General features: G+C 38.5%; 1 protein-coding gene across 1 annotated transcript in view; it reads left to right on the forward strand.

The window, feature by feature from the left end:
- The window catches only part of raver2 (ribonucleoprotein, PTB-binding 2), a gene marked incomplete at its 5' end in the record, with an annotated part of 88,146 nt that overhangs the window by 43,261 nt on the left and 16,939 nt on the right, over positions 1–27,946 (forward strand). Inside the window, 4 exons of the mRNA XM_059341429.1 lie at positions 7,116–7,423; positions 8,167–8,331; positions 19,019–19,210; positions 24,521–24,641. Of these exons, the coding sequence (XP_059197412.1) occupies positions 7,116–7,423; positions 8,167–8,331; positions 19,019–19,210; positions 24,521–24,641 (786 nt within the window). The remainder of the gene's footprint in view (positions 1–7,115; positions 7,424–8,166; positions 8,332–19,018; positions 19,211–24,520; positions 24,642–27,946) is intronic.

Raw genomic sequence — 27,946 nt, forward strand, 5'->3', positions numbered from 1 at the left:
ACACTTCTCTCTCCACCTGAGACTTTCATCTAGGCCTTGGGGCTGAGATGAAACAGCAGGACCACCTTTCCTCACAGCATGGCAACCAGCCCCTCGAGTTTCAGGGGTCCGCAGCGGCGTTCCAAACTCCCCTGTTTTTAATTAGCTCCTTCAACATAACCATGGCAGCAGAATTGCAGCCTTCGAGCTGATTTCGACGGAAGATTTTCTTTTCTTTTCCTGTGCCTCTACACACTCATAGGAACATGCAGAATAATCGACATGTTCAGAAGCGGAGACCCATAATTAACACGTAAGCGGTCTTGTGATTTTTTTTGTCTTTCTCTTTTTTTTGTTGACAAAGTTCACTTGGCCCACTCATTGATTGCCAGGTTGTGAATTATAAGATTATTTTGTAAGCTATTTAAGTGTCTTGGAGTTCTCCTTTTCACTGACAGAAAAAGTATTGAGCAGGATTTGACGTCAGCCCCCGATTGTTGGGCTGCACAGTGTCATTAAAGGCAATGGAAAGAGAGAGAGCTTAAGCATAAAGCCCAAACCATATTCTCTCCATCTCCTTGTAATGCCTAATGTTAGGTAGCGTACTTAGCGGGTTAAAACCAGATTAGGCTCTCAGCTTAGTGTAAGAGATCCATTACAGAGTGTGTGAGTGTGTATGTGTGTATGTGTAAGAGTATTAGATGGGGTTTGAGGTAATTGATTTGGGTGGAGGCGGTGTCTGAATACAGACATGGAAATGGAGATAGAGAAACTGGGAGCAAAGTGGTGAGAGAGACCAAAGGACAGACGGGCATAAAGCCAAAAGATATGAAGAATACAGTAGTGAGAGAACAGTAAGGTGGGAAGAAAAGGCACGAAAAGACAAAAACAGATAGATCAATAGAGATACAGATGCAGTAGAGGGAGAAAGAGAAGTACAGGCAGGGTGATAAAGATTCAGAGAGGTGGGGATAGATTTTCTATGTGTTAGACTGATTCTGACCTTGCATTAGATCTGCCTACATTGATGTTTCTGTGAAAACTAAGACGCCTGTGGAGCAGATGTCCCAATTGTTGCTCATTTTTTCCATCCAAGAATCCAGCGCCTACCTTATCTGCACATGCACTGAGTCACAGATGCTTGCACATATAAAGGAGTAGTTTGAACAAGTGTAGCCTTTGCAATGTATTTTTAACCGAACAATGTGTCCCTGCACATCTCTATGTTAAAGGATTGGTCGATGTGCAAATACCAACTGTATATGTAGCTTTGATGTGAGATTAATCTCCTGTCTGCTCTGCTTGTATATTACTGTGAAATACAATTTGATTTTACAGCCTACCTGCTCTGATGTATATCTTCAGATTTCTGAGAAAAGTGACCAAAGTTGTTTTATGTTTTCTTTCATCAAGACATAAAATAATCAACTGATTTTTATTTTTTATGACTTTTTGAGCTGATGTTAGAATTGCAGGAGAAACGCACGACACCTAAGTTTGACACTGTGCAGACCTTCCAGTACTTTAGAAACTGATTTGTCTAAAAGGAATATGATGCCAAAAACTATCTTCTGGAATTAAATATGAACCTTTTTTTAAGGTTTGAAAGGTGGGTCTAAAAGTTAAATGCTCGCTCCTGTGAAGAACGGCTGCTTTAGTTTGTGTGGATTTACAAACTGATTTCACAGCTGTACAGAATACTCTGAACTGTTTGGTCTACAAGAGGAATCTTACTCAGGAGTGGTTTGTGAAGTTTCTGATTGGGCTTCTTCTGCAGGGATAACGTATTTCAGTCGGCCAACCCGGACGTTGGCATCGTTCTGGTTCCCTTGACAGAATGCCAATGGGATTTCTCTACTGAATTTTGGATTATGACTGAAAATAAGCCCTCAACAAAAGTTTATGATACATTTTTTGCTCAGCAAGATAATTTTCACAAATAAATACCACTTTTATGAATTTAAAAGCACAAATGCAGTCGCCAGAAGTAGAAAGCTGAAGTTCAGGCATCTAACCAAAAACAATTCAGACAACCCATTCATTTCCAGACAAGGGAACAGGAAGTGCTAAAATGTTTCCAGGTTTTAGGTCTTTTATTCGGAAAAAATTTCACTTTCTTTGGGATACTCTCAGGCTGTGAAGGAGCTGAACTTGCTTGCTTGAAATCGGAACCACATGGATGAAACTAACTTCCACTGACTAATCGTAGTTTGTGATTGAAGCACCATTTTTTCACACCAAAAATCACTCATCATTCTGATGTTATCTGGCTGTGTTGCTCCCCCTGATGAGTGGCAGAGACACCAGCTGCCAATGTTTTCATTTGAATAATTTAACAAACAATCACTGAGTGATTTGTGGGCCTGGAACCTAAACTCCAGCATTCAACTTTCCATTTCCCGTGTAGCCTGAGTATTTATCGTGCACTTAGGATCAGGCATGGAACTTGGCATTATGTGATTTCACTTTTGTCGCCAAGGTGTGTGTGTGTGTGTGTGTGTGTGTGTGTGTGTGTGTGTGTGTGTGTGTGTGTGTGTGTTAGGTAACCAAAGAGTATACATCTTTTACTGGAGTTCGTTGTAATCATGTGACCACAGAACTTGTACACACTGACACACAGCAGGCTCGAACACAAACACATACACATGCATTAATGCAGATTGGAGAGTGTAGGCGGTTAATGACCTGTTGTCTGGACTTTAGTCTGAAATCGCTAAAAAAACAACTTTATTTGGCCTACTTCGGGAATAGAAGCACATTTGCATACCTTAATTTTTTTTCACTTGTTGTCGCTGAAAATGTGCCAGAGGGGTTGTAGTGGCCTTTACAGTTCAGTCCAAAGACAAAACTTAGCAGTGAAAAATAATCAGTGTAGGCATAGTTTACCTTGTAATTCATGTTCAGGTCACTGGTGATATCTATAATGTTCCAAATGACCCATACAGTCATTTTATACTTGTATATCATATCATTTTGAAGCTGGAAATATGTTTTTTATTTAAGTCCCACTATATACGTTCATCGCGGTCATAGTCTAGGTTTCTAGTTACAGACTCAGCTTCGGTCTGTGTTATTTAAATAAAGACTCAGTATTTGAAGATGAGGCCTCTTTGGTTTTGTCTACCTGAATAATGCCAAATTTGAACTGCCTGCTGTATTTGGCTTTTCTATCTCATCAACAGTAATGGAAGACAAGAGCTACAAGTGATACTCAACTTGTCCTCCACACTACCAGTTATCAGGCTTTTACTTTTGCTTTCAACATGTGGCATCACTACTGGGAACTCAGAAATGGGATACTTCAAAAACCATAAAGATGAAAACATGTCACTGTTTTTAGTTTCCTTTACACAACTTTTTTTTAATAAAAAAGATGACTGTAAAGTTTTATAGTTGGTGGAGCCCACTGATCGGAAGGTCAGTGGTTCGATCCCTGACCATGGCAGCCTACATGTCGAAATATCCTTGAGCAAGATTCTGAACCATGAATTCCCAATTGTGGCAGGTGGCACCATTACGGTAGCCTCGGCCCCCAGTGTATGAATCTGTGTTAAAAGTGAATGAGTGGTATGTGTATTTCTATAAGTGCATTGAGTGGTCGCAAAGACTTGAAAAGCGATATGTAGGTGCAGTCCATTTACCATATACATGTTATCTATAGTGATTTATCAATCACAACAGTTCCAGATGTTGTAAACACCACTTGGGTGGGGTACAGTTAACATTTGACACGATATTGGTACCTGGAATTCAATACAGGTACCCAATACCTTTCTTTGGTACTTTACTCTCTCTGTAAGAAAAAAATCTAATTTCAACTGTAGAAAACAATTCGTAATTAAATCTCTCCCAACCTTCTTCTCCCCTCCTAAAGCAGTTCCTACAACCTCCAGCCCGTCATGGTCTGTAACCAGGGCAGAGCGCGATTGTCTCTCTACTGACAACAGTATTACAACAGCTCCAATCGCAACAGTAAAACACTCGTCAACATGAAATAATCTCTATTGTAGATGAAATTCTCTCCCCCAGCACTAGCCAATTTCTGCATGGTGGGAGCTGGTATGTACAGTGATGAAACACTGTTTTAAAAACAACATGTGCAGGACTTCAGGGTCAGAGTAACAGCAGGTGAGGTTGGGGCTTTGATAGAAGACATTGGGTTGTGTTCAGGTACATGATCACAGGGGCATTGTCCGGAGGCAGTGATATTTTCCTCCAGGTCGAAAGCTCACAGTGCAGGGGCCTGCACCTGTCTAGTGGTTCAATGTGCCCTTTAATGGATTTCTCCAAAATCTTAAAAAAAAATGCTTATCCTGTTTAACTTTGATTAGAAACATTTTGACCACCTCAACCCTGAGCTCCGGTCAAACTGGCACAGTCTTTTTTCAGCATGCTTTTTCTTTTTTTCTTTTTTTGAGTCTTCTTTGGGTACTAAAAAGTGATGAAATTCAGTTGAAGTCTGAACACTGGTTTTGGGAAAAGATGCTCATCACAAAGCATTTTAACTTCATCACCATGGTTACACTGGACCCTCAAAGTTGTTGTTTGGTATCAAATAGCATTTTTAGTTATATGCTTGTTTATTTTGCCCTTACTCATGCCCTGTTTGTTCTCAATACATGGTTTACAATTCAAATGAATTCTCTTTGTCTTTTGACACTTCAGGGTGCGAGAATTCGCTGTAGTTATTTTTTAACTGCTCATTCTCAGCAACGCCTGCTGAGTTTAAATAGTCAAACCTCAGAATTGCATAATGCTATTCCACTTTTATACTGCCAGGCTTTTGAGCAGGTCTAGTGGGGCAGCAGAGACACTGGGCTTCGCTCAGTAGTTTCAACATAACTTGTTTAGGGAGACATTGGAAAGTCTCATCCATATTTTCCTCGCTGTCATGCAAATGAATGAATCTCTGGTCAGAAGTTTCAGCTGATTTCACTGGAAAGTATTACCTGCTGAGAAGTTATTTGACTTTTTGGATATTTAAGTTCGAGTTTAAATCTTACAGCATTGTGTACATTATGGATTGGGTCATTGGTAAATTTCTTGAGTTTATATAGGTCATTCTTGTCCAGCAAATGGGCAGAAATCCCAGTTGAGAATACCAGGGTACTTTGAAAGTCTGATGGAATGATTTCCAACACCATCAACAATACAGACTCTGTCCTTGCATGTATTAATCTGATAGAAATTCTGTTTTTTAATGTATAGTGCACAGACTCCACCAGAGGTTGGTCTCTATAGGTATAAGAAAGAAACACGGCATGTTACAGGACTAAAAAAAATTAAATGTCTCTCCTCGTGTTTTATTTTATATAGCAAATTTAATGGACATAAAATTGCTGTGGTGCTGTTCAGTGGACAGCTGAGGAGGAAGGGGGTTGTTTTCACACAAACACACCATACACCCCAGTGAAATGTCAGAAAAATATGATGGTATGAAAAAACAGATATCTCCCAAGACTAGTGTATATCGGTTTAAATGCTTTGACCCTGTTGTTTTTTATATTTCACATCAACATATAGTATGTTTTTCTTTGTATTATTTTCAGCTATCTTATTAGCACACCTTTTCTCTTAAAAAAAACAAACTTTTCATTGTCAGTCACAATGACACACAAACATGCATTGAGTTTTTAGCTACATATTGCAGATCAATTTATTACCACCTCATTTCACAGCCCATTAATTCGTCCCTGCCTGTTTTCATGTGAAGCTGTTCAAGGCTTTATAGACGTCTAATGTTCTTTACATTCACTCTGTTTCTCGCCTTCCACGTAATAACACAGGTTTCTTTATGTGTATGTGTGTGTGGTTTCATCAATGGGCCTTTTTTAATCATTGAGTTAGGTATCACTTTAATAGGAAATTAAGCCTATTGGGAGTTGTTACCAAGGCTTCACTGACTGAATAAATATCAAAGCCTCCTCAATAGACTTACAGGACATAAAGTAGGCCTTTCTCATTTATAGGAAAAAGCTGAGAGCGTCTATAGGTGAACTTTGTTGCCTGAGAGTGACTTAAATTAAATGGGACTTTAGATACAGCTGACATTTTCAGTTTCAGGAAAGTGAGATGGAATAACTAAAGAAAACATATAAAATGGGCAGAGAGACCACTTGACCTTTGTTTCAAGTCTTTTTGAAGGCTATTCCAATGGGAGTGGAGCACATAAAAGCTTCCCCCAGTTAGGTCCCTTCACTTGGAACAGACATCAGAACATCAGAAGAATCTGACTAAATTTAAAATCATCCTGCATTTGTCCACAGCTTCAGTGAGTAAGGGACAAGCACAATATATCTCTGTATCTTCCACATAAAAATGAATGTTGGCACTATTCACCTTTTGACCTTAACTATTAATATAGATAGAGAATAGCAGTGGACCGAACACATAACCCAGGGGTACACCATGACAAATGTTTAGCCCAATCACCAATGGAGGTGAGCCCATCAAATTGGAGACATTGAGACTTTTCTGAGAGGTAATTCACAACTTTCCCACTGCCTACAAGAGAAAAATAAAAAAATAGCAGTGATGATTGGCAGTAATTGTGATGATAATGTGACATTAAGAAATATTATCACTAACAGGAGGGTAACATTTGTTTTATCACAATTACATTTCTGTAGTATTTTATCTGTATTCGTCAGTTTTATTGTCTCTTTGATGCACATATCAGTTTTCAAATAAGATAAGATGTATATGTGTGTGTGTCACAGTGGATTCCCCCTACATAGTGGCTCCCTATTGGCTTTCTAGCTAATGTGTTGTCTTTCTCTCTGTGTATCTGTCTGTCTGTCTTTATGACTGTCTGTCTGTGATTTTGGTTGTTTGTGCCCAAATTTCCTCTTTCTTTTTTTGTCACATTTGGCCTGTCATTTATTTTCTTTGCTTTTCATGTGAGTTGTTTTGTGCATGTTTTTTTTGACTGTGTGTCTCCATCCTGCATTCTCCACACACTGCTTTCTGCCTGTTTTTGAATGTGTGCTTTAAATGTATGTTTGTGTTTGTCTCTACCTGCTCGTCTCTCATGCGTCCCCGTCTATTTATGTCCGTGCGTCTCTTTCTTTATGTCTGTTCTTGTCTTTGTCCGTCTTTTCCTCTCGTCGCTGTCTCCATAATGTCCCCTCCTCCAGCCTTTGTGACTTTGCTGAACGGGGACCAGGCTCAGGATGCCATCCGCTCCCTCCATCACAGCACTGTCCGGGGACGCTTGATCAACGTCACGCTGCAGCCCACCGACTCACTGCTCTGCCTCACCAACCTGCCCCACACCTTCACTGCCCAGCAGTTTGAGGAGCTGGTACGCGCCTATGGGAACATCGAGCGCTCCTTCCTGGTGTACAGCGAGCTGACGGGTCACTCCAAAGGATATGGGTTTGTTGAGTACATGAAGAAGGATTCTGCTTCACGGGCCCGTTCTGAGCTGCTGGGCCGACCTCTGGTATGTTAGAGTGGTTGTTATAATCATCATGTTTGAGTATTTGATGTTGTTGCTACATTAATCTATAACACTAAATGATGTTGTTACAAAAGGATATAACAAATAATGTTTATTTAAACCCATTTGGATGAGTTCAGAAAATGCATTTTAGTTGGCTGGGCTAAATTGGCTGTACTTTACATTTAAATTTATATGATTTTACTTGATTTAAGTTACCTGATTGTAACAAAGGATTTGATACTGGATTGGACTACTGGCCATCACATAGCAAGTTATATATTTATATAGCGACCAGCTGGCCTGATTTAACTCAAACATAAAAGTGAGCAGAAAAGTTATTTACTTCCACAAATCTCTAAGTTACTGGTCATAAAGAGAACAATGAATCTTCAATAAATCGGCTGACTATCAAATATGAAATTGCTGAACAAAAAAAACATCTCCTCGTCTTCTCAGCGCAGTTTACTTTAAATTGTACAAAAGATTGTCTGACCCCGCATTTCTGATCAGTTCAGTCAGTTAAAAAAAAAAAACTATAGATGAGAGTGTGCAGCTGAAGGGCTGATAGGCTCAAATCGGCACTTTAGAGCCAAGAGGATGATAATCACAAGTAACGATTGTTTACTAACATTTCCTTATAATAAATACAGAATTTAGAGGGTACTAATGCAGTGTAGGAGTGTGAAGCAAGTTCTGCATTCAAAATACCGAACTCTGTACTACTCTGTACTCTTGTTGTGCAGGATGATCGCTCGTTGATGGTGCAATGGATGGATGTCAACCAGCTGAGCCAAGAGGAGAACCTGCACTCCAAGTGTCTGTGTATAAACCGTCTGCCACTGGACCTCTGTGACTCTGAAGAACTGACCCAGCTCTTCTCAGAAACCTACAAACCTGTCTTCTGCCAGGTGAGTGTGTGCATATCCGTGTGTATGTGTGTCTTTGCATTCCAGGTGTATTGTGTAAAAAGCTATAAATTGTTACCATTTCATAGTTTGTTAAAAGCTGAAACGTCTAAACTTGACAGGCAATTTAGCAAGTATAATAACAGCCTTACAAAAAGGTGGCTGGGCCTTTAGTTTTCACATCTCGTTCAAGCAAACTCACATCTGCAAAATTATGTATCCAAGAGGTTACGGCTCATTGAACATGTCTGTGCAGTGAAAACAAGATTTCAGATAAATGTTCCCGAATTCTGTTTTTAATTTTTTCAGAGCCTCATAGTGTAGCAGAAGCTTTAACCCTCACAACCCCAAGCAGTTTGAGGCTTGTTGGTCCTGTCACATTTAACTCACATTGGCCTCATTTTTCACAGCATTATATAAGTTCTGCACATCTAACAGTACAAACACAGCTAGATGTAGGGCGGACACAATTTTAATGCCATGAATCAAGAAAAAAGAAGAAATGCTATTTTAAGTTCTTATATGAAGGATCTTTTTTTCAACACTCATTAAAATAGTTCCCTCCTTCCACACAAATGCCTTTATCAATTGAAACACCACCAGGTTAGAGGTGCTGATATAAAATCCAGGGGTCAGCGTCCCTATTGGCCAATATCGCAGTATCACCAAGCAACTGTTTCCATGGTGAGGTGTGGCTGCTGTGACAGCGCCCCACCCTTCAACTCCCTCCCTCCCTCTCACTCTGCTCTGTTTCAGTTCAGCTGTGTTATAAACCACCCTGCCCCATTACATCCACAGCACCCCCACATTCCCATTTAGACCTCACTCAATGGGTATCTGTCATCCGCTGCATTTCCCGTTTTAGCTCCACCCCTCTGCCCCACTCCCACATAGAAATCAATACACCCACATCATCCTGGTCCCAGGATGCTTTGTGGGTGTTTAGCTCATGTTGCTTCACTGTTGCAGAGCCAGCAGGCTTTGACCTATGGTTCAGCATTTTTTATGTACAGTACAGTATGTGCTTGTGAGTGTGTGTGTGTGTGTGTGTGTGTGTGTGTGTGTGTGTGTGTGTGTGTGTGTGTGTGTGTGTGTGTGTTGCTGCAATTCAGCATGTATGCACTAGAAATACTTAGGCACAAATCTTCTGAAGCCCTCTACATCATTAAACAGGATGCAGAAAAACATGTCCAGGGATGCAAAGACATACAAAGTATCATTCAAATGAGTAGTCACAGAATTATTTTATTAACCTGCCTGTATGGGAGAGTGCTTTAAAGCCATTTTAACTACAGCTGCTGCTTTGCATTCGTTTGAAACAGTATTCCAAAGCTTATCAGCTGGTCAGGTGTGACAGAAACACTGTTCGAAAGTGATGGACCTGTTTTAATGGGCATACCCAGCTGGTTGATGCAGACTGTCTAGTTTACCATTTTCCACCATGCAGAATGATATGTTTGTGCATCCAGGAGGTGTTGTAGATTCTGACTGTATAACTGCAACATCTCCATTTAAATGACATGCAAACCTTGCTATTATATGTTTGCTTCTTTGTTTGCTGCATAACTTATATCATTACCGTATGTCATGCTGTCGTTAGCAGCAGTCTGTCTTACATAAATCATCTTCCTCCTCTGTGCTCATCGGCAGAACTCAGCTGCTGTACTGTTACTTTTCCTCTGTGCAGAGTGCACTTAACCTGTGGCCTTGGCCCTGAGCGCTATAATTCTGCTACCCACGAAAGGGCCCTCCAGGCAGCACTTTAGCTTAAGTCAGCCAGGAGAGATGGAGGGAAGCGAGGGTAAAGAATGTCAACCATATTAGAGGGAAGGACAGCAGGATGGAGACAGGAAGGAGGGTTGGGAAGGAGGGAGGATGCTGCTGAGAATGCCAGACCTATTAGAGAGAGGCAGGAGAGGGCTGACAGTGTCAGGCCTAATAGAGGGAGACGGAGAGGTGGAGAGCTGAAGTGAAATGGTTAGGAGACTGTGACTGTCAGTCACAGTGAGGAGGTTGTTGGCATATTTGTAAATGTAATAATGATGGCTGAGAGCAAGTTAAAAACACATTTACTAGGAGGCAAATTTGGTCAGTAATGTACTAATATCTGTAAAAAAAAAAAATTATGTAAAAGGCTTAACAGACTTGGGGAGAATGGATGGGTGTTACAGAAAAGGGGTTAGGATTGAGACAGGTTAATTAATTCAATACTATCCACTCTTTAAACGCCACAGGGCAAATTAAAGACAGACTGAGCGTAGATGGTTAGTCTTGTCCCACTCTGTAAGGTTGCCCATGTCATGTGACATACAGCACACACACTGGATGACACCCCTCATATATTTGTTTTCTCATTTCCTGCATGTTCTTCAACAACAGCTGGAACCATTTGTTAGTGCAGCAGGTTTCGTATTGCACAGGCAAGCTCTGATAAGAGATTTATTGATGTCGACCTAAATACCCGAGTTAGTTATTGGTGACAATTGGGAGAATCTATTCAGTTCAATTCTATGTTTATATACTATATACATTATATACTGGAATTTTTTATTCCTTTTTAGGTTTTGGCCAATTTTTTGCCACGTTTTCCAGCAAGTTGCTGATGATGATTACGGTACTATTTTAGTAATTAATTACAATTCAGCAACTGATTTATTTTTCTCACTTTCCCACAGCTTATTAATCAAACATTAGTATGTGGTATCACTCAAAGCCCAGGTACAGGTATGGGTATCTGGATTGAAAAGGTTGAATTGGTTTAACCATACTGATAAGAACAGAAATGTAATTCTGGTCAGGAGCTTATAATATTCCAATTATACATAATAACTATGTCTGTATATGATATTGGATATACTGGATATAATGGTACACCTTTACAAAAGTTACAGTAAAGTAGTGGTGGAATCTGTTTTCCTGCAAGTAATACTTCAACTGAGGACAGTATGCGGTTCTTGCTACAGTATACTATCCTGGGTTAATCCAAGTTTTAACATTTGTTGTTTCAACAGCTGGTGCTGTGCAGGACTTTAAAGTCATTCCAGGAGATTCTAGTTTGGGTAAAAAATACAAGATGAAACATTTAGCAGAACTGCCGCCATGGCAGTAATGTACAGTTACTGGCAACAGGTTTTAATTGAAGTAGAGGCAAAAAGCATCACAGCTGCTGAGAAAAAACGGATCCCAACTATATTAAAAACACAAGGTTTTTTGTAGCTCTAAGTAAATCAAAATGAGGTGTACAAGAATGTGAGATGAATCTGTATACATGTAAATATTTGAGGACTATGAGAAGAACGGATCATAAAATAGAGATGGATTGATAAAAGATTAATTAAAAATGTATAATCCACACAATAAATCAGCACTTTTCGACAATAAACTAAAGAGGCTATAATGGGGGAAAATAATATACAATGGGATTTCTTTTGTGGTTGTATTGTTTTATTCAGAAGCAATAGAAAAAGTTAATTTCGAATATAAAAACAAACATATTACTCACAATCATCGGCACTCGCTGCGCAGCTAATTAAAGTCTTTCCAAGTACAATCTTATGATGCTTGACACAATTATTCCCCCCTTTGGTGGAACTTTCAGTGTGTTTGAAGTTTTATTCAAAGAAAGAATAAATCTAAGATTGGTGTCACGTTTAGTTACATATTTCACTGCAAACAAAGATAATGAAAGACCTCAACAAACACTTCTTTTTGGGGGGTATTTTAACTTGGATTTGGTAGAATTGTTTCATGTGAATGAATGACTTCTTGATTGTTTTATCTGGAGTCTTTTACTTCAAAATGTCCTTTTTTTTAAATAATAGCCACACTGTAATCCATTCTGACCCCTCTTCCCTTTATGTACTCACACACAAACACTCACACATCCTCTACTCGACTCCTCCAGCTCTCCTCATAAAGATCTTTACAGTTAAAGAGTAAAAGTTGTCAATGTGATGGGTCATGCACCTTTCTTCACAGACAGCTGTGACAGGGCTGTCATGACCTCATCACTCGGTTCAGACAGCTGATGTGGCCATTTAAACTCTGTCAGACACACACACACACACACACACACACACACACACACACACACACATACACACTTTCAAACACAGTCTTAGCCCTGCTGGTGGCTCAGTCAGCATCTCTTGGCTGGGGACCACGACTGGAGGTCAAGAGCTGTCACACACACTGATAGCTAGCTTAGCATCTTTGGTTTCCGCACTCTTATAGAGACACACACACACACACACACACAAACATGCTGAGATTTACAGTATAAAATGCATTTGGGAAAAGAGCAAAAGAGAGTCTTTTGGGGCATTTTTACACCCATAGTTTATTATCTCTGGCCAAAATTTGATCAGTTAATGAGTTTGTACACTTGGAGCGTTTCCCCCTTATTTTGGTTCCTTTTCACACACCAAGCGCACCAACATGCAACACTACAGCCCATGTGGTAATGTTACGATACATACAATGGTAATTACCTGGGTAACATACTAAACAAATCTATCTCAGCAGAATGTCGAGTGCCTTTCAAGGAAACAGCTTGAAAATACCTCACATCATTCTCTGGCTAGCTTCTAATTCTGCTACTGCTATAGTTTGCGTGTTCTGCTGCATTTTAGATTTAAAGCATACCTGGCTATAGGATCCATTTAGCTCAAATGCAGAGTCACCTTGTGGATGGATCGAGATTGGATCACGTTCGAAAACTAACTTCTTAGTTCATTTGGCATCAGACCAAGAACACCTCCTCTCGAAGTTTTCAGTGAGCTTATTTTTGTCTACAACAAGAAGTGCAATTACTGTGTTCACACCTGCTCAAAGAAATCACACCAAGGTGGAAAACAAACCAGTATATGATTTAACCTGAAACCATGTGAAAACACTCTTTTAGATTTCTGCAATTGAGCCAATTAGAGTTGCTGATTTTACACTAAGGTTTCCTAATGTCAGCTAAGGAACATCTATAATATTCGATGTTTTCTAATGCTAAAATACTAAATTTGACCCAGGCAAATCAAGTTACTGACGTAGGAAAGATGCACACCAGGCTACATGTTAAGGTAACATCCCCCAAAAATCCCCCAGAAAACTTTGCATATAGGGTTTTATATCTCTCTCTAAAAAGTTTCTATGCCAGGTTGCCATAATGTACAAGCAGAAAATGGGGTTGTCATCTGCTGTTAATTATGCCATAATTCAAGTTACGTCTTGAGTACCCCTGCACTTTGACTTGAGTCATTTGGCAGAGGTGTTTGATTATGTTGTCAAAATCAGGGATGGCAAGTAATGTTTCAGTACAAGTCAAGAGAGTCTGATGTTACAAAATACCTTCACGCTATTCTTTGGTGCACACGTAATTAACCCATGATACATCAACATTATGTAACAAGCCGCTTTTGTTACTTTGCAGAGACATGATATTGTTAGATGTACTGACAGGCCTTAGTACAACTCTCTGGATAATTTAGAAAAGATGAAGAATGCAGATAGTACTCATAGGACATATTTAAACAGAACAGAAAGACAAACACTGCTCACTGTTAGCTACAAGCGTCATCACAGAAAAACAGCTGTGATCTACTCATCATATCATTGTCATTCTTATTGTTCAGTGGGTTAGTTTAGTCTGTTTTAACTACCAGTTGGCCAAAGCATGAAAAGCTGCATTTTGTTAATTAGACTGATGCGGTGTAATTACACTTTGCTGGAGATTAATTTCCTCTGGGCCGATCTGTTTTTGATTTACATCAAGGATAATACACAGGATGAAGGATGAAGTGTCAATTAATGCAGTTAATTACTCTTTAATATTTCTAAATCACACCTCGAGGACAAAGCAAAGTAAGCGCCAGACGTTACAATGAGAAGAGAAAAAAAAGGGCTGAAGATTTCAATGCAACATGTGAACAAGAATTTTAAATAACCTTTAACATTTTAAAGAAAGTGTTCAATATTAAGAGACATTTAACTTTCTCATTGGGAGCCCTTCAGTATCACAGACATCTTTGGTTATATTTGTTTTTATTGTCATGTGTCCAACATGTGTGAAATACTGAGAAATGTGCAGACAACTGTACCATACGCTGCCATCATCAAATATGTTGATTATGTCAAGGCTACTTTGTGGTTACAGTAAGTGCGGCAGCTGTAGTTTCCTGCCAGCAGAAATGCATTTATTGTATTTTTTCAAGGATACACATGAACACAAAGAGAGTGAACAACTAGCAAACATGGCTCACATACAAAAATGCATGTAATTGTGCTGATCTAAAAAAAAAAAAAAGATTGAATATTTTATATAGTGTGAGTGCAGTTGAAGAAAAATTTGAGTAAAGAGAGACTCACTCAGTCTTCACATCATTACTCACGCAACACACATAGTTGATGGAAGGTTGAATACCATTTGCACACAAACCAATTGAAATGATATATAATGTATGTTTCGCAATTTACTCACATACACTCCGGTAATATTTGTTGTGTGTGCACACAAAAATAATGATTAGCAAGTTTTTATTTGTTTTCCCTCCTGTCTTTTCTGGCTGATATACTCTCACTCACTTCACTCGTCAGCCACTTAATCAATCACTGATGTTTTTCTCCTTCACTTCTCTTCCTCCTCTCTTTTTCTCGCCACTCTCTCCCCTTCTTCCGTCAATCCATCCATCCATCCATCCCTCAATTGGTAGAGTGGTTCAGGTCATTTCCATACAGTTTGCGTAATGTATGCTGATGATAATAGCCTATCGACCTACTCCTCCACACATACATCCATTTTCCTCCGTTGTTCCCTCCATCTATCCATCCATCCTCTGTTCAGACCGGAGGGAACAGCAGACGAATGAGAGGAGGGGTGGAGGAAGGGAGAAAGTGAAGGGCCACTTGATTGGCTGAGAAAGTACAAATACATTTGTCTCCCACTGAAAGTACAAATACATTTGTCTCCCACTGATTTGTAATCTGCCCATATTTTTTTTTAAAAAGTTTATGATTACAATTATGTCACATGTAAGGGTGATATTGTTATGTTGAAATGCAATCAGAAAACCTTAACGAGCTTACTGTTTGGTTGTTGGTTGCTATATTATTATTATTGAAACAAAACTACAAAAAATGAATTAGTACTAGCTTCTCAGATTCTTCTTCTGCCATTCAAATTAAACATATCTGGACCTTAGGCTGTTGGTTTCAACAAAACTTTTATTGATCCCAGGGGGGCGTGGGGGAGTAGGTGTGTAAATAAAATAAAGATTTAAAAAAGCGTGCTACACTAAATATATAACAATATAAAATACAAATACAGCAAGTCAATAAATAGCGATATGTTTAAATAGATTTAAAATAGAAATATGGAATATAGACACAAACTTGAGGTAGATACTACAGTCTATGGGTAGATATAGATATGTACAAATATGTATAAAAAGGTGCATCTCAATACATTAGAATATTGTGGAAAAGTCAATTTCCAGTAGTTCAAGTCAAATAGCCTCGACCAAGAATTGAGTGCATATAGATGGATATACCATTTAGAGGCCAATATTTCCATATTAAACATACTTTTTAAAATTGGTCTCTTGTAATATTCAATTTTTTTTGAGACACTGAATTTAAGGTCTTCATTTAATGTAAGCCATAATCATTATAATTAGAAGAAATTAAGTAAATTAAGACATGAAAAGTTTCATTCTGTGTGTAATGGATCTATATAATGTGTTGTTTCCACTTTTTGAATTGAATTACTGACATGAATAAACTTTTCTATGGTATTCTAATTTATTGAGATGCACCTGTACACATTACTTTGGCCTTTGGGAAGCTTTATTTTGATGTTAGGTCACAAGTGTGTGAATTTAACATTGGTGAATATTCACCTCCCATTCACTTCAATTCGAGCGGGTGAATTAATCATTCACTTTTGACTTTTGACGAGCAAATCACACCCTAGATATATATAACATAGATAACTGGTGTATGTCCAACAATCTATTATTGTCTGATGTATCAACCAGGTTAAGATGCTCATATAACTGTCCTCTGAATTATCTGTTTGTCCCACAGAATCTACAATTAGTCACTTCAGTAACTTACAAAAAAAAAAGCAAGAATACCAACCATATAAAGATTGCTCAGAGACACTCAAACAGTCGACACATCCCAATAAATCAAGTACTCCTCATGTAGTTTTTCAGTATTTTTTACAGAATTCAGCCACTAACAGCAGTAGGTCAAGTGGTGTGTTTTTTAACCATGAGCCATTAGCTTTTAGCCACTGTCATTATCCAGTATCATCCATTAGCTTTAAGCTATTAGCCAGCCTGCATTATTTAGCTGCTCCTCACACGCTGGAAATGACTGAACCTTCCTGACAGAAGAGTCTATCATCTTTTGGAAGTGATGTTACTGGTCAGCAGTTACCGTCTGGCCTGGAAAGATCCGTTTATTGACCAGTTACCATAAAAATGAATGTGATAACATTGTTCCATTAATGTTGTTCACTTTATGAGGCCATTAAATCAGAAGCAGAAATACAGAAAGACTCACAGAAATGTGTGTGTGTGTGTGTGTGTGTGTGTGTGTGTGTGTGTTTGTGGATGGTTACTCCCTGAAGCAATGCAGGAAGATCAAGAAGGGGATGTATCTCTTACATCATATCTTCTTTTTTTTTATCGGTCCTTTTCGACTAAAGGAGCTGAGATGAGCTCTTTTACCTCCATCAAAACACAGTTATTCTGTCTGTCACACACACATACTTGAAAGTTGTTGTGTATGTTTGAATTTGATGAATAGATGTGTAGTCATCAAATTGCCTAACCATAAAAAATCCTCTGTAAATAGAAATAAGTAGCCTGTAAATAGTCTTTAAATACATTCTCGTAATTACAAAAAGTGCATCTATTGGTCACATTTGATGAAAATTTTGGCTATTTCCGTTAAAGGGTTAGTACCTGTGTACAATCTTAAATAAAAACTCCTCAATTCTATTCAGGATTATATTATATACATATTATGTAATTATGAGGTAAGAAAGATAGTGCTCCATTGTTTTCTACTTAAGTATAACCACCTTTTGCAAGTTTGGACTTGTTGCTGGCTTTGCAGTCTCACTTTTAGTACATCACCATGGTAACTTTGGCTGCTCTGGAGGAGATTGTGTTTTAGCCATTGAATCCAAATATATAAAATATCCCACCAGTCAACTTAATGGATAAATGGTATAACTATTCCTAGATGGGGCCATGAACTTGATGCAGAAATAGTAAAGAGGCTGTTTGCCGGGACCTCCTTTGCTTCCCCTGATGATTTATTAAAAGATAGAATAAATGAAAGTAATGTTTCCAGGCATTTCACCCTCTCTGGCGAGGGAGAAAAGAGAGCTTTTATTAAGCAGTGTGCAGCATATATTAGATTATAGGAATTATCAGCGAGTACATTTCCTCTTGCATATTGAAGAGAAAACCCACTCTAAAACACAGTCACTCCATTAAAACAGCTTTTGGCGATAATGTGTTTTTTTATTGCTGCAGATGTCTGGTGAAGTCTGAAAGCAAAAAATGGGCAGAAGATATTAGGTTGTAGTGTCAGTTAAACAGAAGTAAGGTCATTTGTTAAGAGTCAATAATCATAACTAAAAGATACACCATAAATGAGGCAGGGATACCTTTTTTTTAATCAAAACAGCAGATTCCATGCTTCAAGTTCTTATTTCTTCACTGCTGGCTGCACTATTCATTGGCATTGCTGCATCCATCCACAGTGGTGACAAGTTTTATTTGTTCCATTTGCTCTTAACATCGGATGGACTCCCTCTGTCTGAGAGGCAGCGGTGACAAAACTAAAGGCCACCAGCTGCAGTGGTGCACCAATGCACATTATCTTTTCTTGCTTGTAGGGCAACCTATATGGCATTACATCATGTTTTCTCAATTTCAAATTTTCAGCTTCTCTATTCTCAATTTTAGGGCCAACCTACAGGGCACTTTGTCATGTTCTCTCCACTGGAAGGGCACAGCATCACGTCTTCATCAGTTAAAAACACCCATTAGAGCAAATAATCACATTTACTTAAATAAAAGGGCACCCGAAGGCACTTCATCAGGTTTTCTCCATTGAAGGACATCCATTGGTGCACAGCATCACATTCTCTTCTAAAGGGCATCCTAGAGGGCACTTAACATGTATTATCCATTTACCTAAGGAGAACAGCACTTTATCACGTTTTTTTTTACTGGAAAGGCACCCTGGAATGGAATTTATTATGTTTTATCTACCATAGAGGCCTTCAAAAGGGTACTTTTGCTCTGAATATGGGGCTCGCAGCAGTAGTTGTTCCTCAACCTTTTTGCTGGGGCTGTTCTTATTATAAAGGGATGAAGAGGGGAAACAGCTTGGTACAACTAATGAATTGAACCCAAATGCATATCTCACAGAGGTAAAGAAAATTAAACCGTGGAGGTTTAATTCTACTTTACTTCGAGTAAAGCTAGTGCAGAGGCATTAATAATGTTATTGGTTAAATAAAATGGTCAATAACTGCTCTGAAGCACAAATTGCCCCCAATACATTGTATGTATACTGTGTGTTTATGTCAGAGGTTAAGTCTATACCATTTACTGATATTTCTGTCCTCAAAAGCTCACTTCCCAGCCCTTATTTAATGTTATTTTTTGTCTTCCAGCTCGCTCAGGATGAGGGCAGCCCGGTCCGAGGCTTCGGCGTGGTTGAGTACGAGAGTGCGGAGCAGGCGGAGGCTGTGCTGATAGAGATGGACAGAACACTGGTGGGAGGACAGGAGGTCCGTCTGTCACTCTGTACCCCCGGCACCTCAGGGAGAAGCACCCTGGCTGCACTCATCGCCGCCCAGGGTATGGTGAGTATTGCACGCAACATATATATTTAGAATTTGGGAAATATTCGAAACATTTCCTGAAATCTGGAAGTCCATACTATAGACTGTATAAAAGAAGCAAGCTTAACCACCTTGACGTCAACAATTGGTTTGTAGACAACCATTTGGTTGAGAGGGTGAACGCCGACTTAAAGCTGGAATCTGACTGCATCTGGCCATCAAAGTTAGCTTCTTATATTTCAAGGTAAAGAGGTTTATGCCTATTTAAATGTACACAGTTCCATGGATATGCATCGCTATGCCTCTATCCCAATTGATAAGTATAAGTATAGTATAAATATGACTTTATCATCGAATTTGACTCTAAATGGAACCACCATTTACAGAATTAACATCATGCTGTATTGAAGAAGACTTGCAACTACTGATTCAGACCATAAACTCATTTGGAAAATGTTGTACTGAACTAATAATTCAAGTGAGAAGAAGGGTAATTTTCTCATAGATGTCTATACAATTACAGTGAGGATTCCCCCTGCTGGCCATTTGAAATAATGCAGGTTTAAGGCACTTCCCCAGCACAAACAATACACAAACAAGCTGACATGGTAATTGTGCCAACTGGTCATTGAATATTAAGATATATATATATTTCCAATAACACATATACACATACATATACTCTCGGGCTGGAGTAGTCTTTGTAGCTGTGGTGTCCCTTCTACACTGTACTGTGGTAGCAGAGAGGAACTGACATGATAATTATAGTCCTATAGACTGATTGGGCTCCTCTACTGTCTCCTGCTGCCTAAAATAAAACCAAACTACACAGTATGACACTCATACATATGAACACACAGAGAAATTCAAATAGAAGCAGCAGAATTTCACACACAGGATGTAAATACAACCGATCAGCTGTGGAAAAGGATCAGTTTTCAAATTAAATCTTTATAAATACATGGATTTATATATAACTATTTACTCACACTGCAGGATTTCTATAAAAAAGTTGGTGAGCAAACATTACAGCCTCAAATCCTATGCAATCAAAATCAATATGCTGTATGTACCAGACTTCAATGTCGTGACGCATTGGTAAATTGTCCATCTTTCTGACTCTGTGACTCATAGTCTCTCTAGAGGAGAATAGCGGCCGCCGAGAAGGAAACCAGTAGTTAACAGTATCTTTACTGTTTACAGCTGGTAAATGCATATTATCTCAGTAGATGGTGATATGGTATTTTCTTTAAACCCAGGACACTGTAGTTTGTCATGCTAATTTCATGAACTCAATTAAAAAAAACTTGCATTTGTTTTAATATAATGTTCTTTTTTTAATTTATATTTTATGGATGTATTTCTTGTTCATAGATTTATTGTATTTTATCAAAGAGATGTGAAAATATGATGCGTGGCCTCTTATCTTCGTATTGTGAAAGCAGGGTCTTGTTAATGCGTGTGTGCACTGCAAGTAGGCCTGTCACAATAATAACAAAATTGTGCGCTCTATTTTATTTATGTTATATTTATTTAGAATATTTTAATACCATTTCACATTCCAATTCAAATGCCTGAATATTCTTGAGAACTGAATTCTCTTACAGCCCTGATTCCTAAGAACTTGGGACATTGTGTAAAATGCAAATAAAAACAAAATGCATCAAATTCCGAGTTTACAAAACCAAGCGCATATCAATTCGAACATAAAATATATTGTCTTTATACAGTTTTCAACGGAATATATGTCACAAAGTATTATTAAATTATTACATTCTTTTATCATTATATCATCATCATCATCGTGGCATCTTAAAATGATGATAATATTGTTTATCTCAATTGTTTCTGTGACAATAATTTTTCCAATAAGAAGTTGGTATTGTGACAGACCTAACTGTGAGCCATTACAGTAAATATATACTATACTTAAGATTTAGTAGGTTTTCCTATGTTTTAGTATGCCTTTACATGCAGTCCAATAAACTCTAATAACCCAAAGTTAATAATCATTCACAGTGTCAGTGGTAATTTGGTTGTGTCTTGCACACTGAACAGCCTATAGGCGCAAATTACAACAATATTGCTCCTGCCACATGGAAAGCCTCAATTACACAGTATTTTCACAAGAACTGCAGGTTTATGGTTCATTATTAGTTACCCATAGGCCATGGAAAACCATTACAGCGTGCTGCTTTACTCTCATCTAATGATAAATGTTTTAGATTACACTAATTGAGCTTATGGAAGGCTACAATTAAAAGTCAGAGTTGTTAGCTTTCAAAGACCCGAGCTGCAGCTGTCCTGCACCGACACGTACATTAGCCCAGTAAGGGTGCTGTAATTGGCACATTCTTACATATTGAAAGTGCTACTCTAGTACCATTTTTTTTTCAAGAAATGTGTCTGAATGTTGTATTGTGTTTTTTTCCTGGCGGTCACAGAGCAAGAATTAGGTGCAGCAGGTACAAGGGGTTGCGGCCTTGAGGTGGAAGGGTTGAAAATTACAGGTTGAAAAGCAGAGCAGTAACGGTCACAGAATCTGAATTACAAAGAAGAGGATGAAAAGAGATTGATAGAAAATGTGTCTCCGAATAAATTAGCCGTGGAAGATAAGGCAGACGTGAGGAGAAAGGACATAAACTCAGTGAAAGAAAAGAGGGGACTGGTTGATAGAGACCAGAAGAGGAAATCAGTAGAGAGACAGAAAACATTCAAACCTGTGAGGGTTACATTAGCACCCCAAGGCTCTTTTTTAGGGTTATTGCAGTGAATGTGAGCAGCTAGTAAAAGAAACATCAGACTTTCAGAAGGAGATCAAGACTTACTCCTGGCTACAGTTCTCCTCAGAGGCAATTCTCTCATTCCTCCAGTTAGTGAATGTGAGTGTGAACGCTGAGGACCAGATGGCCTCCTCCTCCCTCCTCCTTTCTTCTCCCTCCATCCCTCTCCTTGCGCGTCACTTCTCGCCTTCCCTTCTTCGCGGCTCCCTTACCTCCCTGGCGTGTGTGTGTTAGTGTGTGGGTGTGTGGCTGGATTTTCTGCCAGTAGCCAAACAGACTGATGCATGCTGACATTTTCTCCAGCAGAAAGAAAAGAAATGAGAGAGCTCTCCTCCTCCTCCTCCTCCTCCTCCTCCTCCTCCTCTTCTCTCTTCCCTTGAAAGACGCTGTCAGCTACGACTGGCCTTGTTCAACACCGGCACACACACACGCACCAATTTCCCCCGCTGTAACACACAAATACACATACTGTATGTGTGCACCAGACTCTCTTGCTGACAGGCTGGAGTCAGACCCGTTCCATCCCCGTCAGTAATGCTCTCTCTTCAGGATGTGACAGGGAGGAAACAAGGTTGACTCGAGCTGAAGTCATGCTGTAGCTCAGGGGCAGACGAGCAGGAAATATCACCATCCTGCTAATGTTGTTTTAAATAGCTGTGTCTTTGGGCCAGACAGCGAGCACTGCCACCACACTGTCACTGCTGAGGAGGATCTACAAGAGCTGCTCCATTCGATTTGACGCAGTCTAATTCAATAGGATTTCATTTGAGTCCGTTGAATTAAATTTCCCAGCGTAATGAGTGATTAAATTATTTGGGGATGTGCCTTACAGTATGTTTTATGATTAAATGCAAGTCAGCAGAGATCTGCTTAGTTCCAGGAAAGTCTGCTCACGTCAAATTAAATATAAGCTTTGCTATTAACAGGGGAAAAGACACAATATGTGAAGAATAGAATTGAATACAACATGCAGCGACAACATTGTGAAACACAAAGTAACTAAATTCTGGGAAAAACCAAGCAGTAACTCTATTAGCAGTTACACTTGACACTTTTTTTACTCCCTACTTGCTGTGCAGTGACATTTTATACACCTCAACCTTCTGGTAGATGAATGGTTCAGACGCAAACCAAATACACACTTAAACTCCATCAGGGACCTTTGTTGGATGTCATATCCAGTTCTCTACTTATTTCCCTAATTGTCTGTCTCTATTGTGTCAGCTTCCTAATAAAGCTGAAAAATGCCAGAAGAATCATCCGATAAAATGTTAATTCAAAACTGAAACTTTGTATTGAAAGTACTGCAAGACTACAGCATTCTTGAACATGACATATTTATACAAAGTTTGTCAATCACAAGAGACAAGATCAAAGACTAAAATGATGCACCTTAATAAGAGATCAATTTCAAATGGCATACTTGACTTCAAAGAAAGACACTTCCAAGCTATATGAGCCACATTACTGTTGTAAGAGTGGAAACTTCTCTGCTGCTCTGTGTCCCCTTTTGAAAAGAGATGCACCGATTAACATTAAAAAAATTAACATCAGCCGATACTTAAAATAACAGCATGGTCAATAGAAGATACCAATGTTTTTCATTGTTGTTTGTGATTTCAGTGTTTCGCCTAGGTTGACTGCATTGTGTTGATGTGTTGCATATTACTAGCTACACTTGTTTAAAAGTAATAAGTTACTTTACAATGTTGTTGCAGTTTATTAAATATCCAGAGGGTGTATGTCAATATAGAGTTTTTCTGTGGCAGTATACTCAACATATGACCACGCTGACTGATGCTGTATGTTTATTTGTTCAAGCTCAATCCTCACGCAGCATTTAGGAGTTGATTTAGAACTTCAATGTCAACTTGATGAATGAAGCCTTTAAAGCTTGAAATTCTTCGGTACAGCACTACGTTTTTTCTCAACTTTATGTTTTTGTTGTTGTGTATTTGGCTACAGGGATTTGATTTTATGAGAAATACAATTCTAAATTAGAACAATGCAGAGCATTTTTCTTGAGATTGCTTTGTACACTATACACTAAAATGTCATATATCAGATTGTTTTTGCCTTTCCTCTGTGTGCTGTCTTTTTGTTCACACCTCCGTCATATTGCAGCAGATTGCCACAACTTTCACAGAAAAAATGTCTCAATGTTTTTTTTTAAACATGACGCCGACATGTTAAATTGGCAGAGAACTTCTGAATAGCTGCCTGAAATGTCTGAAAGGTGGCCTCTGCTGTTTTTAGTTTTCTACTTCTTCTCTCTTTTATTTCACGGCTCCTTTCCTTCGTCCCTTTTGTGTTTCTCATACAGCTCTGTCCTCCTCTCTTTTATCTTTCGGCTCCCAGTTCGACTCCCCTCTGCTGACATTGCAGACATATCCCGGTGATGTAAACTAGTGTAATGATTGCTACAGCCATCAGGGACTCCTAATGACAAGATCAAAACACATACTGTACACCACACACACACACACATACACACACACACAGTCACACTTTTCTTTCTCTAACTTGTGTATGTTTTTTTGTTTCCTAGATTCTGAGTAATAGGAAAGGTCTGCTACCAGAGCCAAACCTAGCCCAGCTGTTGACCAGTATGACTAACCCTGCTGCCCTGCAGATCCTCATGAGGCCGTACCACACTGGGAAAAGAGGAGGTATGTGCTGTTGCGTGGATCAGCTTTTCATTCCCAGAACTTACAGATATACAGATTTCTTTAACACAGTCTGAATGTGTTACCCAACCCATTTGTCCATAGTTTCCTTTACCCACTGAATTATATATAATGACCTTAATCAGCACACAGTATGTCATGTAATGTATAACACCTTGGGCTAGTGGTGTGCATCGACCTTGCGAGAGCTCACAGTGACATACTTTACGAAGAACTGAAAGGATGTGAGTGCACCGTAGAGGAGTGTTGATAGAGATCAACTGGACCAACAGGAGGTGTCACATGTTCCCTTTGCAGTGAAAGGTTTGATTCGGAGAACAGATAACATGTACAATGAAATGACCGCAGTTGGAAAAAAAATTATAATAAGAAAAGGTCCAGGCAAGGTTAAGCCTCTTTCAGCTGCCTTACTGCCATTATTGTCATGCACACACTCACTAAAATGATGATAAAACCTTATTTATACAGTCTATGGGTAAAATACAAATTTACTAAAACAATGAAGCAAGGGACTATAATAAATAGATGTTTCAAAATATAATATATATAATCAGAAAAAATAGTTATCAGTTTGAACATTAAATATCTCCTTTTTTTTTTATACAGTATTCAATTGAATGTAGGTCAAAAATTAGAGCCCGACTGATTTATCACTTGTTCAATTTTCTCAGCAGCTATCGGCCAGACAGACATATCAGAATCTATCAGTATCTGTGCATATGTTTGTCTAATATTAAAAAAAAATTATGGAACATATAATGCACAAACAGATTTAGAAGTTGTGGAAGCTATTTATTTTTACTCATTCTTTATTTTGTTAGTTTTAATTTTCTGGAATTGGTTGACAATGTAGTATATTGTATGTACACGGTTGCTGATAAAGTTGGAATAAAACTTAAATAGTAAACTTTATTAATCAATCTCTTCCAAACATACCACAATGAATATGAAACCAGAATTAACAGAAGATTGTGTCTGAAAACAAAATTATTCCAACTTTATGGGCAGCCGTGTATAATGTATATATTAAAAATCATCTTCGATAAATGTATTTGTTTAAAAAAGCATGCTTCTGAGTACCTTTACATAGTCATATCGGTAAAGAACCACATAGACCAGATCTATTTCTATTCCAGCTTGAAAAATGATCTTGGTAGCTCCAGGAACAAGCTTGTAAATGTACGTTGATGTTAAGACTTTGATTCTGAATTTTCAGCAAGCTAGTGCATTTGCAACGTGACAATAAAAACCTTTAACTTTATAGTAGTTTTGCATTTAGGTTGCAGATTTTTTATATGTTTTGATATTTCAAAACAAAGCAGCATCTTGAACATGTTCCTTTCTTTCTGCTCCTGACGGGTTTTTGGATGATAATCAAAGAGTCTGTCCCCCTGTTAGGCCCTCCCATATACTGTTATCACCTCGTCGACGGCTTCGTTATTTGATGAATGGCTAATCAGGTATTAAAATGAAATCGTGTGACATTAGTGGAACAAATGAGAACAGGAAGAAGGTAAGAAGATGGGGGAGGCGGGGGAAGCTCTCTTTAAAGAAGAGCATGCACAATTAAAGTCTAAAATTAGGACCTTGATTAAATGTTAAACTTTCTCTACCTCATCTGGAGGAAGTTACCATCAGCATTGACGCTTACATTTATTATGAGCAGGCCTTGAGAAGGAACATACACGCACAAAAGCCAAAGAGAGGGGATGTGCGTGGGTGTGGGGTGGCATCGCCTGAAGGTGAGAGAAGCCTTGCTGATATAAATCTCCAACAGAAAAAAACCTGTTCGAGTGTGTGAATGTGGGCAAATCCTGCTAATACTGCAAATCTATACACAGTTTCACATTGAATTAATATCTGTTCTGTAGTTTTTAAACTTTTTAAACTAATTAATGATTGTCAGTCAATGCAAACATATTACTTGTTGTTGCCATGGGGACTCAGTAAGCATGATTTTTTTGTTGTGAAAAATAGAGTGTAACTGCTCATTTTAAAATCAATTCAAATTATTCAGCATTACAAAGAAAACCACGCCGGGTGTTGAAACCATTTTTTAACAAACCAAATTTGGCCGTACATCTTATTCCTCTAGACTGGACCAGCAGAAGAAAACTGTTGTTTATTCATTACTTGGCTTATTTTTGGAAGGAAAGACAATTGTTGGTGCACAAATATGCACAGCTGTAGCAGCCAGGTTGTCTTCATCACAGCTACATGTATGTAGCATGCTAAACACTCTCTTTCAGACAGCAGTTTGCCTTTGAGGTCTTGTAGTTGAAGCAGATGTGAAACCGTGAAAATGGTATTGAACAATAAAGATAAAGATACAGATCAGAATATATAAATATAAATGTTATATAAAGATATAAGATACAGATACAGATAACATTAACAAGAGATGGACCAAAAAAATAATAAAAACTTTTGCAAGAAAACAGGATACAAATAGAATAACTGTAAAATTAGTTACATTTGCCGTGCTTTCAATGCAACTTGGTTGAACTCACTTTTGGTATTGTGTCCTTTTCTCTATTTAATTTCCCCACCTGCGGGATTCTCAGCTATTTGTAGTAGTGTTGCAGCCTGAAAATGAATCGGCATCTAATCTGCAACTCAAAAATTCTTTCTTTGGCATAGTTTTCTAAGATTATTAAAAAAATCTTTAATCTGATTCAAGTGAATGAAGAAATTACACGGTGACTTGGCTATTCAAAAATTGTGGGTTTGTGCATGATGTCCAATGACAGACTTGTTGCAGTTCTCTCAGACCAATCACTGGCTTGGACTGTTTTAACTCCATCTTCAATTATCGGTTAAGTTCTCTTGGAATCTTGACCGAGGTAGTGCCAAAAAAATTACCAGGTCCAAAGGCTTCATTCATGCATTCATCAACACAAAGACAGCTGAAAATAAACAAAGCTTCCCCTGAATGAATTTGAACTCATCCACATTATTACTTAGAAGGGGTTTTGAGCACTTTGCCAGGTGTTTCGTTGTGTTTGTTGGTTTTTGCGATAACACACAACCACCTACTGGCCCGATCAGTGTGGATGGAGATATTTTGTAAATCGAAGGTCGTGTGGCACCATCTCATAGTTCAGCACATTTCCCAGTAATATAGATCTTTATTTTATAGGAAAATAGGTTTTAATTTTCTTTTTACAAGTTAAATTTCCTCTTGAATTTTTGCATTTCACAAATTTAGATAGCTCCTGTCTGAATTGTGAAAATAACCATTGAGAAGCAGAAGCTGGAGTCTGTTTTCATTGTTTATGAGGAAACTG

Source organism: Centropristis striata, chromosome 9, assembly GCF_030273125.1.
Source record: "Centropristis striata isolate RG_2023a ecotype Rhode Island chromosome 9, C.striata_1.0, whole genome shotgun sequence".
Taxonomy (NCBI): domain Eukaryota; kingdom Metazoa; phylum Chordata; class Actinopteri; order Perciformes; family Serranidae; genus Centropristis; species Centropristis striata.